At 41.4% G+C, this 19,709-nt stretch overlaps 1 protein-coding gene across 1 annotated transcript in view; it reads right to left on the reverse strand.

Annotated features, from left to right (window-relative positions):
• LOC135293620 (sodium/hydrogen exchanger 2-like) overlaps positions 1-13,298 on the reverse strand; it is a 33,962-nt gene extending 20,664 nt beyond the window's left edge. The window contains exons 1-3 of the mRNA XM_064408020.1: positions 12,956-13,298; positions 7,029-7,492; positions 1,517-1,767 (exon numbers count right to left, since the gene is read on the reverse strand). Coding sequence (XP_064264090.1) covers positions 1,517-1,767; positions 7,029-7,492; positions 12,956-13,235 — 995 coding nt within the window. The 5' untranslated portion in view covers positions 13,236-13,298. The remainder of the gene's footprint in view (positions 1-1,516; positions 1,768-7,028; positions 7,493-12,955) is intronic.
• Positions 13,299-19,709: the final 6,411 nt, after the last annotated feature.

Here is a 19,709-nt window from a genome sequence, read left to right on the forward strand (position 1 = left end):
GTGGGTCCCCTGACCTACCAGCAGACCCACCATGCCCTATCCATTGTGTCCTGGATGCAGCAGGTCCAAATCAGTATTTTCATAAACACTGCCTCATTCTTTTCTGTGTACAGTTTAGCCACATGTTTTCGGTTTAGAAACCCTTTAAGCATTTGATCATAGGATGTCAAGGACATTTGGCTTTAGAGGTGGAGGAAACTAGAAACCACACAAATGCTATGAATAGAAGCTATGGAAAGAGATGGCACATTTATGAACTCAGTCAAAGTGGATGCATATGTTGCTTTATTTAGGCTCATATCAGAGAAAGAAACCCATGTAATCTTTAGCTCTTTACTTACATTAAAGTTCCAACCCCTGTTGTTTCATGGCATATTCCTATTTTTATACTACTGAAATCACCACCCATAAGTTTCCTTGCAAATTGCTTCCCAGCCCCCGGAAAACTTTATACTGGCATGCCTGTGATAGTAAACCTATCTTCACTTGCCTAAAAGATAATAATCAGGTGAGGTATTATCGAGTATTAGTGACACTCAGCAGTAACATCTGAGCTTACACAAAAAGCTCTTCTCCCCATGCCTGAATGACTCATATTTGCCACTAGAACAATAAAAAGTCATTAAAGAAAGTTGACTTTAAAAATATTACTTGGAACCAGAGCAAAATATTTAATTATATCAAATGTCATAATGGCTCCTTTTAATGTTTAAGTTCTTACAGTATAAACAGAGTGAAGAGAGAGACTGTGCTATTTTTTTTACAGAAGACAAAGAGTGAAAAACCAGAAGTGAAAATATTTCTATCTGTTGGAAGTGGGAAGAAAAATATTATTTTTTACATAATGATGTATACAGAGAACATTGTAACACACAGGCACATGTATCAAGATACTAAACTATAGGATTATATTACCACTGGACTGCAAACTTGACATTCACCCACTCCTTATTGTGCCTGTAATCCAACAGAAGTTTGCCTAAATGATATATACATTGTCTTCATTGAATGGTGTTTACTGGCTGCTCACATGACCAGCTGTTAAACACAGTTTCACAATATATTGGCATGGAAAGTGAAGGCAGCTCATGAAGTTCCCTGCCACCACTGCAACTCCCTCCCTGCCACCATCGTCCCTACATCACCGTGGTACACTCCACACCCATGCCCTTATGGCTAGTTGAAGGGTCACACTAGGACACAGGTCACCAAAGTGACCTGGGTTAAAAATAAGCCCACTGAAAATACAAGTGAATATTTTTAACTTGGAACATTTCAAAGATACAGCTTATGATGTGATGCCATGAGCAGTTTTAGTGACACAGCTGGTGTGGTGGCAAGCTGAGAATATGGGGCGGAAGCGGGAGGAAAGAGGCCGGAAATCCTCAAGCCAGCAACTCTGCCATGCACTGTGGAGCAATGCCACATGGCAAGGTTTGCAAAAGCTGATCCTCTCTCCAATTTCCTTTGGCATTCTTACTTGGATGCTACGATTACTGAAGTTTGTGGTACTTACGCCATGATGCCCGAGAGATGAAACATTTCGGCTGTTATGTATGACAAGTAACTGTACAGGAAGACAAAGAGTGGCTCAATCACTCGGATTTTATGGGTGAAACGGGTGGTAAAGGCTGCTACAAATCCCAAAAGGATTCCAATCAATACTCCACCGATCCCCACTATAAAGAAGTTAGCAATCCCAGCGAATATGTCAATAACCTTAATTGTGCGCATCTGGCAGAAAGACTTGAACAAATTGTACAGGACCTATGAGGAAAAAGAAAGCACATTATCTTTTTGAACTATTCTTAATTTCCCTTCATGCCATTATGTTCCTCTACTTAAATGTTGAACTTTGAATTTCTCTATCTACCTTAAATTTGCTTTTAGATACACTACTATTTATGTCTGGCATATTGTTTGTCATCCATATATACCAGGGAGATACAAAAGACAAATAAATACAATTACTCCCATTTTTGCAAATGTGACAGATTTCTTAACATGTGCTGCTCTGGGCGCCAGGAGCATAAACCTATCTAATTCTTCTTTAAAATCATTTCTTTACAGAGCTCCTAATGTACATTTCAGATTTTCCCCAGGCTAAAAGAAATAAAACAGAAGGAGAAAAAAATAACAGTTTCATATCCAGTGAAAAATCGGGTTGTTTTCAAATCTGTTTGATCTACATGACACTGAGAGGTAGAGTACTGAACTAGACCACAAATTCATGTAAACTGCTGGGGTAGGAAGGGATGCAGAAGCAACTGGGGATGGACAGTGACCACCTCAAGGAGCAAAAGAAACCTGGTATTCATTAAGCCAGTGCTCTTTCTCAAAATTCTTGACTATTAGGAATCCAGTTGTTTAAAGACTGTTCAAAATATTGAGTATTTATAGAGATTTAGATTTCGTTGCCATTAAAAAACCTGTTGCTATGTGTTTGCCCAGTTTAATTTTCAAAGCATTTATAACCATTCTCCAAAACAAACTAGGTCAATGGAATGATCATATTTTCCTAGCCAGAGACCCTTTTTGTTTTATACAGGAAACAGAACAACCCAAAGACCACGTTTCTCTAATATCCAGTGTTTTAGTTTCTCCAAGACAGAAACCAATGGAATCAGTTATTCTTGAAGAAAGTTTAAAGGGTTGCCCCATCTGCAGATCCACTTGGGCGATTTAACCATTCCCTGGTGTTGCATGTATGCTCCCAGCCCTGCAGTAGTACCAGGGTGGCTACACTGTCCCCTTGTACAAGGCTAACTTTGGCCACAGGCACCTGTTCCTATCACAGTGGGCTCACAGACTAAGCCAGTGAAGACCAGTCATCTTAGACAGCTTGCAGGAGTTAAATCTCTGCTTTCCTCCTGGACCTCTTAGTACACCAAACAGGTTTCTCTATCAGGAATGCTATTTGAGATCACAATGTTTTATCAGTACTTGCATTGTGCCAACAAAGTAGGTGTTTGAGTAGTGGCTGTGGAAGGAGTTTTCATGTTTGCAGTCCTGTTCTCTCTCACAGGACAGAACATAAGCTATTCAGCCCCTCTTAGTCAAAACTGGGTAAGTCTTACAGAACTAAAAGTTTAATGCAAAGCCATGGCTTATTATGGGTCCTTTGGGCTAAGTGAAAGGAAAGAAATGAAACAGAAAAGAGAAAATATATTCTAGAGCAAGCATGAAAATAGAAGGTTAAATCAGACCTAGAATGGTCACCAGTAATTTTCATTACAAAGCAGCAAATACAGTAAGAGCAGGATCATGAACTATTTATTAGATAACAATGATGCTCTCAGGATGAGTCCACTTGGGAGAAGCGTCCTTTTTCATCTCCACAAACCCCTTGCTGCTCTGAGGCAGACTCCCAGCCTTTATTCCTCATTCCTTGTTACTATGTAATGTGCAGGAAGGACAGCAATGTCATAGGTTCCACGCCTGTTTTGATTTGTAGACCTTATGGATTTGCATGGAGAGAAGTGTACCAGAATTAAACCTATTGACAGTAGGAGTGCCTTTGCTGGTCACTTTACAAGGACCACTCATTCCACACACTCCCAGGACTCTATTAATCACAGACTGAAGAATATTGTTGACGTGTGTTGTGTGCAAAGAGTTTCCCTGAGTCACTTGTTGAAACTTGGGATGATCCCAGAGTTGAGTTTTTCTCTAAGACACCTATAGAACTGGACCTGTCAAAATACTCTCTTGGTACATATATTAGGAAAGCTGATTATTTTATTTAATTGGCATTTTAAATAGTATTTTTTTTATATTTTAAAAAGTAACTATATAAATATATACAAGGCAGTCTCTAAAGACTCTTTACAAGGTTCTTGTAAAGAAGCAGAGAATTTTGATCTATCCAAGCCTTTCCATAATGTCACTTCACAGCAAAGTATTCATCCTGCAAAGAGAATGGAGCCTGTTGCTCCACATGGAGGCACCCTCATAAATCTCAAGCCTAATGCTATAAATTATTTGAAAGAAGAAAGGCCATTTTCTCCTTTGTACCTCAGCCATGGTTAAAGCAGCAGCTACAACTATGGAATGTCATGAACAGGATTTTGACCTCATTCCTATTGTTTTTTATTTACACTGTTGCAAATGAGATCAAAATCAGGTTCACTTCCCTTTTACTCTACAGCAGTTCAGTTTTATCGAGCTTTCTCTAAACTTCCAGGTGCATCAAACACCAACTCTGGTCACATTTTTAATGCATCCGATGTGATAACAGAGGGATTTTTTGAAATTCAAGATTTTCATTTACTCAATAGCTTTCAGCTGAACTCACTGAAGGTCACACCAAGCAATATTAGTCACTGATTACTTTTTAATTTTGTCTCAGAGTATCTCTGAAACACTAACTGCTTATTTGCATCAGTTCTCAGTTATTAAGTTTTTAATTCTAAAATTACTTGAGAGCACTCTAGAATAATGTCAGCAGATACAAAGTACTGCTGTAATGTTTTCTAACATGGGAATAATATTATTATCATGACACTGGCTCCTTCTTTCTGATTTCAAGCCCAGAATTGGAGTTTGAACTGCTAACACTCAGCTGTGATCTTATCATTCATTATCACCTTGCTCGTCATGTCTGACTCAGTTTCTTGGTAAAGCACCAGCTCTGATCAAGAATACAATTGTCACACAGTGTCCTTTGCCAAATTCAAGTTCTGAAATTCCACCAGTGGTGGAAAAAGAACATTCAAATGCACAGACATATTACAAAAACTATTATGCATGGAAGATAACCTGAAAAATGCAGCAGAACTCATACTCCTGAGAAAACACACCTTTCTTTGTATACAAAATGAAGGTGTGGGAGCATGTTCTCTGGAAAGGAAAGCATAGATGACACTGCTATTCTAATAAAAGCACATTTAATAAAGCCACTGTGTTTTGCACTGCCTATCTGCACAGCCCCTGTTTTTTTGATATTGCAGTGGCCATAGAAATTAGGCAGTTTCCATGGATGGCCAACCTGCATTCAACTCCCTTCCTACTTCATCCCCACATCCCAGTGCAGGCCCCTGCCAGGGCAGATGGGACTCAAGGGGTACAGAAGATGAGAGCTGAAAAGTTCTGAGCTCTGCTGGTTGCTAGTATTGTCAGCTCCCCATAAAACAGGGACAGAGGAAGGCAGAGTACAAAGCACCACCTCCTCCAAGCACAGGGCTGAGTAGCCTGGCAAGGGCTGCTCCAGCAGCACCTGCTGCGGGCAGGGAAGGTAAGGTCCTCTAAGGACAGCCCCAGGAATCTGTGTGACGGCCTGGGTCACATTTTAGGTATAATCACATGACTGCAGGTGTGCAAAAACATAACAAGGAACCATTAGCAGACCAATTTTGTGCATGTGGAAACAACTTGATCTCTGTCCAAGCGCTACCTTTAAGTGATAGGAAGACCAAAGGTACTCTACATTCCTTTCACTCCTTCATAAATATATGTAAGGTCAGTGCATTACTGGACTGTCCCTACAGACTCCTCAGATTATCCTTCCTCTGTTAGGGCATCTGGGGAGGCAACCATAAGGAAACTTCCAGAGAAGACAATAATGATGCCTGCAGGAAAGCTACACATTAAATTACCATGCCAGTCCCTATAAAAATGGTGGTTTAGAGAAATTTGCCTTTGGGAAATAGCACATATGAATATGCCAGTGATCAGGATGCAGAGTTTTCCTAGCAAATCATGCTGTATTAACTGCTGCCTCAGTGGCTGATTTCCATTGAAAAAAGTGATTTTGTTTGGAAAAATCCAACAAATAACAAGTTTTAAATAACCAGATCCTTTTCCCCAAGGAAAAAAAAAAAAAAGACATCCATCACACAAGTGGCCATTAGAGTGACTAGAGACAGACCCAGCCATGGCTGAACTGCTAAGCCTTTTGAAACTCAGTATGTACACCCATTTATTTACAGAACTGGCTTAAAGTACCAGTTTAGCATTGGTAGGCAGTTCCTGTAAGCTAATGAGAAAAGCCAGGTTTTAAGGCAACCCTGTAAGAGGAGATGTGATTCAGCTGACTGGATAGCAAGAGATTCAGTAAAGCATGCAGTCTAAGTGAAAAAATAACATAGTATTCCCACAGACACACAAGAATTTATCAATAACAAGGCTCGGAATAAATCATGACATATACACATGTTAAGCAGACGAGGGAAAGTCCATGACAAGGGAAGAACAGGTAAGGCGAAGTCCAAGAAAAGGGGAAAACAGAACAATTTTGCATAGAATGGGACTAGAATAAGAAGCCAGGGACAGAAACAGGAAAGTTCAGACCCAATTCATTAATCTTTCTGATCCTTCCAGAATATGAAAAACTGTACTTCTATACTTTCAGAAAACAGAAAGCATGCTAGGACATGGTTGGCATGGGCAGGACTTCAAAGCATGGATAAATGGGAATAATGCCCCAGGCAGTGTCATCAGGTACAAATGAGGGACACTGAGGTGGGATAATGGAATTTACAGATTGCTGTCCTCATGTCAGCACCACAACCCCAATTCAGCTAGTTAATGATTAGAAATTACTGCCTCCAGGTGGCTGTCTTATCTCATCTGTAGCCTGGGATACATGTATTGGTGATTTCAGGGCAGTTCCAAGTGGATGGGCATATGCAAGAAGTTAACCTCAGCAAGGTCCTGTGCCATCTCCATGATTTGCCATCCTCCCCATTAACTCACTCTGACACCCCACACTGGGCTCTTTCCCTTTCCTGTCCAACAACATTTCTGCAGGTGAGGAAAACCTGCAGTTTCAGATTACAGAAGTAATAGAATTGCAAAGATACAGGAACTAGAGTTATCAGTAGTAAAATCTCTACAGCAAATATAATACTCTCATGTAGTAAGACTACTGTTATTTCTAAATCTAAAGTTTAAAGAATTAGACACACTAGCACTCCTTGACTTCCATCTAGTAGCAAATTGTAATAACCAGATACAAAGAGATACAATGGAACGGCATGTAAACAATCATTTATCATTTTTATCAATTAATTATTTGTTAAGTAACTTACCACAGTTATAGCATCATTCAGCAAAGACTCTCCAAACACCAGGATATAAAGCTGCTCATTGACATGGATATTTTCAAAGACAGCCAGCACCGCCACAGGATCCACGGCTGAAATGAGGCTGCCAAAAAGCAAATTCTGCAGCAAAGTGATGTCAGTCAAACCAAATGCACTGATCTGGCAAATTCCATACAGGGAAATTCCAATGCCGATAGCATTCCAGAGCGTGCCCACCACAGCATACCAGAATATGGTGCCAAAGTTCTCAAAGAACAGACGAGTTGGCATAAAATATCCAGCGTCCAGTACAATAGGTGGTAACAGATACAAGAAAAACACATCACTGTTCATTACAGGTGGGGACTTCTCCTCTGCTCCAAAAATAATCCCACCAAGAAGCAATCCAACGAGAATAAGGAGACAGCTTTCAGGGACTATTGAGGGCAACTTGTGATAGAGATGAAAGCCTTCAAAGGAAATTCAAACACAAGAAAGGGAAACGGTTACTTGTACAGAATCCACAAAATTATTCTGGATTCTGTCATTGTCATTTCTGTACTAAACAAACAGCAATTGCAGGGCAATTTCATTTTAATTGCAAAGACTGAACTGGACATCCACAATGGGTCAAGGCAAATATGTTGGTTAGCATAGTTAATTCAATTGATTTGGTGGAGAGATAAATTAATAGCTAAACATTCCACTTAACAGCTAGGCTGGATGGAGAAACTGTGTGCAAGTGCTCTCTGTGAAACTGTAGGGGGTTTTTGTAAATGTGGAATCCTCCAGAAACACAACCCAAACACTTCTCTAGGGTAAATAACATCTAGAGAGAGAAAAAAACATCATACTAACTACTGCTTCCTCTCTGGAGAGATTCACAAAGGAGTTTGAAGAGTACTTCAATTTCATTTGTACTTTTAGAGTCTCAATGCTAGTGAGGGGAACTAGCACATGTGACCTCCACCCAGTCACCATGACCACTTCCCCCACAACCAGAATGAAGCATTTACAGATACAATTATTATTTTTAGTGGAGCCTCAAAACTAATTTCACAAGAATCAAAATATTTTCCACAAAATGACTGTAAGTTGTGGCCTGTATTGTTATGTTCATTCTTCTGTATCATATGAATTGTAGTAGAGTCAAGATTCTCTCATAAAAATATGTGCAAAGTACTGAAGAAACTAATTTTTAAAGGTTCTGAATGAGGACTTAGTGGTTGAATGTTACTTAGCCCTCTAAAACTCTCAAAGCCATGCAGTTTTGATTTAAAGATTCCAATTACTTATAGAAGTTGGCTTCTGTAAGGTAAATTCTGATAAGGAATGGGAAAAGTTTTGAAGGAACTGACTCTGGCTAGTCTAATGGAATGATCAACCTTATGCTCCAAGGTCACATTCCAGGTCCCAGCGATGCCAATCTTTTCCAGACTCCTCCTTATCTATATTTGGCCCACATAATTATATAGAAATTGATCCACACCCACGAGATCCCACAATCCCTGCCTAACTAAAAAGCATTTAAATTATTTTAAATGCGAGCTGCACGGAAACACTGGGTGTGGTAATAACGGGCGTCTATTTCAGTAAAACTATTTCAGTAAAAATCACACCTGTAGTCGAAACAGTTAAATTACTGCAATCTTGGTACAGTTTACATCCAGTTTCCCAGTTTCAGGGTATGTATCTTGTAACACCTATTTTGTTAATTCTTCACCATGATTTTTTTTTCCAGTAAAAAGAAAGCCTGAACATATAATTAGGAAAAACAAATGGTTAAGAAGGAGCAAGAGGAAAGTTGTTTTAATCTATGGACTTTTTACTTATATATTCTATAACTATTAAAGTTATTTTTAAAAGCAAGCAGCTCAAGCTGCATTTATTTTTCCTTTTTGAATGAACACAGACTGCTTTAAATACTTAGAAACACAGCCTATGTGACTCACTAGAAGGACTGCCAAATTCATTGCCATTCTTCAAAATCAGAATCACCAATGTCCTATATTGGCAGAACAGGTAATGATCCTGGAAAAATCAAGAATTTGCAGTTGAAGACTTGACTCTTCACCTTTCAGCTGCTTCCATATAAACATTTTATGATTCATCTTGGTTTCTGCAGTGGCAGAAATACAATTCCAATACAATGGTCAGGAGGTTTCTCCTGAGTAAGTAGGTTTTGCCAAAGGTTTTTTTAAACCCTTCAAAAGTAAATTTTAAATTATTTCCTCAATAAAAATTCAAGAGAAGGGAAATTTTGTAAATGCAGCTTTTGACAAAAACAAAAAATTACCGACCAGTTGTAATGCAATGACAACGAAATGTCTACTGTGAAGAAAAAAAATTAAATTTTTTTCTTCCTTCTTTACAAAACACTCTGGAAAGTTCATAGCCTCTCAGAGATTTGGGATTCCACCTCATTCTTAAAGATAACAGAAAGCCTCCCACTAAGTTAAATATGCTTTTTATTAACATAAACAGCATCAAAACTCCTGGAAGACTTTCTGCCTACATGAAAAGTATTCAAGGGTGATTAGGGACAGGCTGTGGTTCCTGATTTGAAGGCAGAGAGCTAGGATTTAGAGTCCAGTGCCTGTCAAGTCAGTAGCAGATTCTCTGCCCAACTTCCCTGCTCTGGTGGATTCACAGCCACAGGATCAGGATCACCCTGGGAGCAGATCCCCTGCAGTACAGGAATACTCAGACTTTCATGCTGAATGCAAGACTACAGCTACTTTCTTCTCCTCTGACCCTCTCCTTGGGCTTCAGGTTTTGCAGGACTCAACTTCAACAGTATGGAAGATGTTTATTGAGTAAGCATCCTCCATATATCATGGCAAAATAGCAGTAAGATATCTAAAGTCAAGTTCAGTATGTTTCAAGAAAAAAGTCTTTAGCATCTCAGTTTCCTTCTTTTTTTTGTGTGTGAATTCTGGTGCTTTCTGATTCTGGAAATGCCACTGAGATAAGTACCTCTGAGCAGCATAAACCTTCTTTCAGGAGAGCAGGTTTGGAAGTGTATCAGCTCAATTGCCAGAAGAAACACTTCTCACTTGCATTTGTGATTAAGCATAGAAATAACGAGAATGTGGATCAGTTACACAATATTTTGTAGGTTTAGTAGCATAAAAATTAAGCAAAACTAGGGATCAGGTAGACTAGTCTCACTGCTTAGAGACTCCAGCATATTCACATGCAATGGCCCCATCTAATACACTCATGGAGTCCATCAGCATGTGAGTAAAACACGTTTGGTATCAACACACAAAACAAGAAATAAGTAGAGGTAATCATAAAGTAATTCCATTCAAGGCAATTTATTTGATTTCAAATTGTGCTCATGTCCTATACTGAAATAAAAAGCACCATGTTCCTAATATCCTTGTGAAAATGCACCTTGTCAAAACGTTCAAGTTCCGCTTGACAACTTCAGGCTTTTCTTTCTTATGCTGCCTTTCTTGCTCCCTCTATACCAAGCTCAGAGTGACATGATCACAGCAGGATCCGACAAACTTTTCCAGTAAATTCCCTATAAAAATTAGCCAATGCTGGAACATTTCAGCTCTGGTGAAACTTCACTTCTGTGAAAACATATTTGTTAAAAGATTCATAACCAGGTGCTGCAGTTGAGTATTCTTTGGGATCTTTCACGCACTGAGAGAGCTGCTGTTACACAGGACCCCATCTTCTGAGCTCCTCACAGCCGAAAAGACCTTAGGGATCTGTTCATGAGGGTTTGATACTCGGCGGTGCCAAGTGTAAGCATTCAGTGCCTAGCCCCAGAAAGGAATTTGTGATGCCAGATTAAGCACCGAAGTTTCCTGGGCAGTACAGGAGTCTCGAGATGGATTTTGCACTGCCTGGCATGGCAGGGACAAGATGCCTGCTGCCCAGCAGGAAATGATGAGGAGAGGAATGCTTCAGAGAGCCTCCTCTCTCAGAGGGCCCCTCTTAGGGCCAGAGGTAGTGAGATGGGCTGGGAAACCCATCTCCATCCTTTTGAACCAAGACACATGGCTCATTCCTAGTAACCAGCATGGCAGAGCATCATTTAGGTATCCTGGTGGTCCCAAACTGCCTATCTGGGCTACCTTCAATAGAAAAGAAGGCATAAACCAGTGAAAATTTGATGTGGAATGTGACTTAGGAGCGATGGGAGCCTGACCTGGGAAGGTTTACCTGATGCACTCACTGGATAAGGAAGCACAGACAGAGCTCCAGGAGCAAGAACTGGATGTTCCTAATTCCAGTCCTGGAGTCAGGGCGCCTGCAGATAGGTGTGGTGAAGCTGAGCACTGCCACACCTAGGGCCACTCCTGGATCTGGGCCTCATTGCTCCGCGCACACGCACTGACAACAGCATGCCCTAGATTAGCCACACTTGCTTTCATATGGTGTAACTGAAAGGATTTTAAAACTATGTGTTTTTCTTCACCTATACTATTTGCTTGCTTACTCACTAGATTCAGACTGGAAAATTAAAGCAGCCAGGCAACTTTTTTCTTTTTTTAGCTTTTTAGATGCCTATGCACTAGTCAGAATGTATAGCTTTACAGAAATTATATTTTATTTTGTCTGTATGTGTATTTACATGTTTGAAATGGCTTCCCTTTTAATAAAAACCTTTAATAAAACAGAAACTTTTTCAGTAGTTTTAGCTTATACAAGAGTTTTTTGCTTTATCTAAACTCAGAAGCCAGAGCAATTTTTAGTGCTCAGCAGGCTAAATTCTCTACCAAACTCCCTATTTCCTGGTTATTACAGTTTACAATATATTTGAGTGTATCATATTTGTACTGTGTCCTGATTCCTATGTCCTAAATGTATACTTAAGACTAGGCATGCACCTTTAATGCATTAAGACATGTGCATTAGGATGCATGCCTGCTTAATGGCTACAACACATTATTTCTGCAGCAAGTAATGGTAGCAGACCAAGTTACTTGGGTGAAGGATCAGGCCCCCAGCTACAATGTTAGATATGGCAGGAGGTGAGTACAAATTTTTGTTTTTTCAAAATCCTAATTACCTGATCACTAACCAAACTGTGACACAGTCTATTTAAATGTCACAAGCAGAGGTTAAAAGTTTTAACTTTGATAAAAATGTTTTATCAGAATGAGCATGATGGTAGTTTTTTATGATAATCCGTGCTGCAAAGCCAGAGTTCTGAATGAAACAACTGCAGTGTGGGTAAACTTACTTATTTTGTTCCCAGAACTTTATTCCTTACATTATCTTCTAGGTAAGAAGATACAAAGTTCACAATTCATAGAGATTTACTGGATTTCAAATAGCTATCTAGCACACCATTATCTGACAGTCTTTAGCTTATTATGCTGTACTCATTTCTCTGTTTGGGACATAGAAGCTAACTAAAAACATGACATATAAGCTGCACAAAACTCAGTGAAACTATGCAATGCAAATGTTTTCCACATGAGGGAAGAGGTGGCCTTCCTTACTCTTACAGTGCTTTTATATTTGTCTCGGGACATAAGTGAATGGTGGGAAAGTAGAGTAAGGAGGAGGCATACCCTACCGTCATAAATATTTGCTTTTAATCGATCCGTTTTTCTGCTTTGAGACTGTCATTATACCCGGCGTTATTTTAAGAGAAAGAAGACCGTGCTCAAATGACAGCAGAGCGATCAAGAAAAAGTCAGTCATGCACCGGGTGAACTCCGGGGTTTACGGTCCTCGTAGCCCGGGGTTTACCCGTCTCTTTTTTCCTCCGCACCTCTCCTAACTGAGAGGACCCCGACTCCTTCCAGCCAAACCCCACCCGGGCATCCCGCTCCGCGGAGGAGCATCAGTGCCCTCCGCCCGCCCCGTGCTCCCCGCGCCGGGCGCGGACCGCCCCAGCGCGGCTCTGCGCCGGCCCGGCCAGCTGCCGGCACGGAGGGAGGGTCGCCCCCGGCCCCGCTCACCGATCTTGGCGAGGGAGGCCAGCAGGATCCAGAGGGTGATCTCGAAGGGGATTTGCACGTGGGGGTAGTCCAGGGTGAAGACGTGGAGCCGCGTCTCCTCGAAAGCGGTGCCGCTGGGGCTCGGCGGGGTGCCGGTGCCCATCGCCGCGGCGCCGGGCAGCTGCCCTTCCGAGGTGGCCCGCGCCTCCGCCGCGCCGGCCGCCAGCGCCGCCAGCAGCGGCAGCAGCGCGGGCACGGGCAGCCGGGGCGCGGCGGGGCGCGGGGGGCCGCGGCCGCCCATGGCGTCCCCGCTGCGCTGCGCTACAGCCCCGCGCCGGCCGCCGCCACCATCCCCGCGCCGCGGGCACCTGCCGCGGCCCCGCCGCCCCGCCTCCTCCCGGTGACTGGGCGAGTCCCGGCCGGCGCCGCCAGCCGCCCGCGGCGCTCCGCTTCCCCGGGCCGCCCCCGGGGCCGCCCCCGCGGGGACAAGCCGCGGGACGGCCCCGCCGCAGCCGCCCCCGCCGCCCCCGGGCCCGGCCCCGCCGGCGGGGCAGCGCCGGGCGGGACCCTGCCCCTGTGTCCCAGGACGCTGCCCCTGTGTCCCGGGACGCTGCCCCTGTGTCCCCGGTCCCTACCCCTCTCTCCCGGGTCCCTGCCGCCGCCAGGAGCTGCGGCGAGAGCGGGCGCTCGGGGACCCCGGCACCAGCTCCTGCCCCCAGCACCTGCGGGGATGAACGGAGCTGCGCAGGTGTGGGCAGAGCCCGGGGGTGTTCCTCTAGCTGCAGGTCACTCTAAGAGACAGATGTATGCAGTCGTATAAATACATACATGTACGGTTACATAAACTAATCTAAAGTGTTAACACACTCTGTATGGATGCGCCTGTGGATACATATAGAGTCTTTAAATGCACGTATCTAAATGCAATTTAGGGACTCTATATCATCATCATATAGATGTATGTACATCTATACACGCACGTGTAAATGTATACATATATATGTTGTTTATATATATATTAACATTACATAATATTAATGTTATATATGAATAATATATATAATGTGTTATATATATATATTATATAGTTATATAGTATGTTTATATATATTAACATAATATTACATAATATTTACATAATATTAACAATGTGTTTTATATAGATATATTAAAGTAATGTTTACATATGTATGTGTGTATAAGCATATGTATTTTGCCACTACCAAATGCAAAAAAGGTGCCTCTACCACATATATGAAAGATAGCATTATGTTCAGAATTACTAATTAAAACTGTTAATTTGGAGAGTTAAAAGAATGCACACTGTACACATATATGTATGTAAGCTCACATATATATATGTAGATGCCTAATATAGAATATAGGTATTTTATATTATATATAATTAGTATATTATATATTCAATATCTAAAATAATATTTCGTATATTGTCCATATGTTTCCACCTCTCAAACATGTGATAGGCACAATGTGATTTCTGTTAATTAAGAGATACACATTCTATTGATTCAGGCAGTTAAAATTACCCACTCTATAAGCATATATGATTGCTCATACATATATTCTCATATATGTGTATATAAATGTATGACTGATAATATGTGTATGTGTGTGTCAGTGTGTGTTGTAAATATTGAACGTGTGACTGGCAAAATCCTGCTTCTCAAGGCACTTCAATCTGATTCCGTCCGATACTGCTGAGCACCAGGTTTCTGTATTTCCTGAAAGAACGAATCTCACCCATGATTTACTCATGACTTCACTTATGAGTAAGACAGTATTCCAAAGCTCAAACTCATAAAATCTTTAGAGCACACCATTCTGCATGCCTCTATAGCAAAGCATGCCTTTCTTGGTTTCCAATAAAACTAAGCAGGAAGTAGGAGTTATTTTTTCCACAAATTTATCAGTGGCTACTGTTTTTGTAGGGTGTTAAAGTTCAGAATCAATTAGCTGAATATCTGTAGTTGTCATTTACCTTCAGAAACTGAAAAAAGGGTACTAAGCCTGTGGTTTTAATGACAAATTTTAAGACATTACATTAATAAAAAATTCTTCTTTATTTATCTACAATTCAGTCAGGAAAACATGTTTTAATATCAAACCAGTATATACACCAGCTAACTCTCTAGGTTGATGCCCTATCTTCATATTTTCTTTTATTTGTTTTAATAGATTCTCTGATATAAGAGAAACACCTAAATATTGTCAGTTCTGAGGACATTTCCTTTATATGGAAAAGGAACACAGAAAGAACATGGTCTTTCATTTTTGAATCTCCTTGTCCCAGTCAGACCATCCATAAGAAGAGAAGTCTATCCCTCAGGTGAAGGTGATAGCACTATTTGTTATAAATAATAAATTTAATTCAGTCTAAAATCACAAGATCTGTAATGGTACTCGCATGTTTCATTTTATGACATTTTCTGTAGATGAAGAAAACCTTTCTGAAAAATTAGGTTATGAAAGGATCAATACCTGCTCTCCTAGGATCCCTTCTAGTTATCTACCTGCAGGATGCTGCACTGAACTGAGACTTTTCTTCAGTGCTGTCAAGGATTGACAAGAGCAAGATGTTCCATGACCCTTTTCTCTAATATCACCTCATAATTCTGATCTATGCTGGAATTCATAACCCCATCCAATAACGCAGCCAAAACACACTGTAGAGCAGGGAACTGAGCCTCTGTGCAGTTCAGCAGGTGCACCAGCCACCAGACCAGTGTTTGGACACTTGTGAACAGCCCAAGGAATTTCACTTTGCTATAAGAGGGGAAGGAAGATTGAGTAGGAAAAGACTGAGTCATACAAAAGTGGAGGAAGGTCCCTTCTCATGGAAAATGTTCGTCATTGCTGCCCTGTTCATTACAGGCAGTGAGGGATGACAGAACACGGCTGCTGCATGCTGGCAGAGACAGAGAGATACCTCAGCACCCAGGTCATGTGCTTTTAGTCACAAAGTTTCACTCACACACGGGAAAATGGACCCTTCCTTGGGGCACCATCCAGATATTTGCCATTATTTGTCCTCTTACTCTCCTCAACTCCAAAAATAAAAGGGCACAGGCAGCAGAAATCCTTCTAGCTCTGACACTGCTGTGGGTCTGGTTAATAGACTAACTTTCTTTTTACATAAAGAAAATTAGAAGTTGGTAAATGGGAATAAAAAAATGAGGGAAAGATGTCATTAATCTTGAGCCTGGAGACTTACGTGCCAGTCATAAAAAGGGAAGTAACGCATTGACACAGACCCCAAAATACTGAGACAATAAAGAAAGTGGGAATTGAGATTAATTATTATCCACCACTTAAACAGGAATTGTCCTTAGAGAATAGAATGATGCAGCAGGGGAGTGGACCCTATTTGACCTTGGACCTAGCTGGAAATGGTTGCAGTGAAGCTCAGCATGGTATGAGGTACTGAAACACTTGTGAAGATTCCGTCAATATTTTGACACATGTCACTTTTCCTCACCACCAGCCCTGGTTCCACAGATGCTGAGGTTTTCTAAGGTCTTAGAATCCAGGCAGAGCTTTGCCTAAGACAGCAGAATGGGGTGTGATATTCCTATTACCTCTGCCTCACCTAGGTAGGCTGTATGAGACAGCAGCAAGAGCTTCACTTCCCTCCACTGCCCTTCGCACTGTGCCCAGCCCTGCAGGTGTCTGTGCAACAAGAAGCTTCTCCTGAAGCCATGACTGGGGACTTCTCCATACAGAGAAAAATATCCCTGAGCTTCAATGCTGCCCAAGAAGGGAAGGGAGGGGGCTCAGGGAGAGCTATAGAGGAGACGTGAAGGTGTGTTCCTGGCGCCGCGGTGTCTCGTCATGGCTCTGCGCCTGACAGCTCAATGCATCTGCTTCCACTTCACAACAATTTTCTGTCAGGTCGCTCCGCACCATTTCAGTGATAGCACAAACAGAAAGCACGTACGCCGCACTTGCCTGATTCCAGCTGATCCATAGAGGACCTTCCCACAGAGCCCCCAGCGCTGCCTCACTGCCCGCGCTGTGCCATCTGCGCCCGGTGCGCTTTCATCTCTTTAATTCTGCTGGCAGGCATTGTCTGTTCTACCAGATACAGTGCTAACAGCATTTCACGTGACAAAGTGCATGTTATTTCATACATCAAGATGCTAACTCACATGATTCAGTTTGTTTACCTTTTAATCCTTTTATTGATTATTACTGGAGATTGCTACCAGAGCAAGGGACTGCCCAGGGTACCCACAGAGTGCTGGCTGGGAAAAGGAGGCATTGGCAGATCCACTGCACAAGTTTGCAGTAGCTCAAGTGGTTCATACAGGTGTTAGGACAGTTTCGTTTTGCTTTTGTTGGAGTAGGCACTGGGACTTTCTCATTGTAAGCCTGGCATTGAGTTACAGGGCTGTATGTTGTCTGTGTTTATTAATCCAGCTTTATCTTTTTAGTAGGACAGATCAGAATGTTAATGTGACTATTTCAGTAAAACTGGATCCCCTACAAGAAATGTTTTAGGTCTTCTCTTGTAAATATGATTAAAAATCAAAATGGTTGGAGAGGAAATCATAAATATAATAACAAATATTTGTCCATAATTTTCATTGCTGTTCCAGTTTGGCAGAAAATTTCAGCAGACAAAAAAATTAGAAAGTTATATTCTATTGGTTATGTTTTATTTTGGTGGAAATTAGCCGTGTGCAGAGAATTTTACTCTTGCATACTTCTTGAATTTTCCCTGATACAGTCCATATAGCAGTATTGTAAAATCTGTGCTCCTTGTTCAGAAGAAAAGTATAAATTTCACCATTCTTCCTAGTAAGTTCTCCAAAACAGCCAAAGATTTTTCCAGTTTTCCCCAAAAGAATTTTCTCCTAATGCACAGGATACAAACACAGAAAACCTTTCTTTAGTATGTTACCAAAGTAAGTTTGTAAAAAAGTCTAGTATTTCCATTAGAAAAAGGAAGGAAATTTCTGGGCTATATCAGGCAGAGATGGCTCATCTTGGCATCTGCAGCTGTATGGGAATCACACAAGGAAAGCCTGTGACCACAGTACCTGCAACCGTGGTATTCCTGGAGTTAAGTGAAAACACACAGCAAAGAGGGGACATAGATTTATTTCACTTGTTTAGAAGCAGCCTCATTGAATATTTAAGGATTATAAAATACAAACATGCTTGACTGAGAGTGGTTTTCTCTAGGAGTGGGGGCTGATGCCTCACCTACATGCATTATATTAACAATCATTACTCAAAACCTATTCCATTATGGGTTAGACTCTTTTATAAGGGCTGTGTCATCAGGGCCTTGACTGAATAACTCCTTCTCTAAATCCATTAATTAGTGAATTAATATCTCAACTATCAAATTATTTATTATCCATTGAGGATGTGTTTTTCCACAGACCTTTCCAGGACTGCTTAGCAACCATCCGCATAAACCAGGTCCACCAGAGGCATTATGCCTTGCTCATGTGGGCACTTTAATGGCAGCAATTTAGCTCTGCAGGTCTGAACTTTGGTTTGCCATTCTAAGCCCCTTGCTCTGTTAGCTGTTATGTCTGCACAACTTGTTTTATTTAATTTGAAAGAGTGGAGAAAGGTGACAGGTACCATCAGCCACCTAATATTCCAGGACTCCAGGAATGGTAGAAGCAGCAGATTGCCTGGCTATAGATGCAGAACATGAGGGAAGGAGCATAACTATTTTTTCAACCTTCAAAAGCAGCCCCATAAAGGAAGTGCTGAATTCAGAGTGATGAGCTCTGCTTTTCTGGGGTTTCCTTAGGCCACACTCAGCAGCAGTCACAGCATCAGCCACACTTATTCCAGCGTGAAGCCCGGAGGGAGCAACATGTTGCTGCTTCTGTGGATTACAGGCAACCACCTCCCCAAAGCCAGAACTAATCTGGGTATCAGAGTAATTGCACCCATGTGAACACTCTCCTAAAGACTTTTCCTAAGGCTTTCCCCAGCCAGCAGATGTGTACACAGCACTCTGCTCACCATGAGTAAGCATCTCTATCAGATTCAGCCAGGAAGCTCTGGAGAGCCTTTTGTGCCTCACACCAAATAAAAGAGAGGTTTTAGCAGCACTGCAGGGCATCAGAATTAAATATCATCCCAAAGAACAAAAAAAGGACCTGTCATAAACTACTGCAGGAGGACTAAGTGATGTTTCTAGCTCCAGAGGGATGTATATAACCCAGGAAGAATAATAACCCATGAAGTTACTTTCTACTATTGCTTCAAAGTGCCCTTCTGTTCACAAGACAGGCAAAATCAAGAGGAGTTTCCCCGAGAGTGATTGTCCTGTTTTTCCTTTTATTACTTATGTTTCAGATGATCTGGATATCACTGAAAAATTACATTGTTGGGCACATTTGCTGAAAATCTGGAATTCAACATGACAGGCTGGTCTCCTTCTCTTAAGTCTTAGAACAATCTAATTGCTTAATAGCTAAGCAACATGTTTAATGTTTAAAGAGTAAATCCCCTCTTTAGCTCACTCTGCACCAGGACACTTAGTCATTGAATGATTTCTGAGGCTGTGTCCCCACGCTGGCTGTCAAAAGCAGCCACTGTTCTCAAGCTTAGCACCTGTCACTGCCATGAATACAGAAATACTAATTTAAATGTTTAACTTCGGGGGCAAAAAAAGTTAATGACTAAAAGAACACTTCCAGTTTTAGCCTTACAATGCCATTAAAAAAAATGAGAATTTCCTTTTGAAAGCAGAGTTTGATAGATTATGGCAGATATGATAGACATA

The sequence above is a fragment of the Passer domesticus genome, chromosome 2 (assembly GCF_036417665.1).
Source record: "Passer domesticus isolate bPasDom1 chromosome 2, bPasDom1.hap1, whole genome shotgun sequence".
NCBI lineage: Eukaryota > Metazoa > Chordata > Aves > Passeriformes > Passeridae > Passer > Passer domesticus.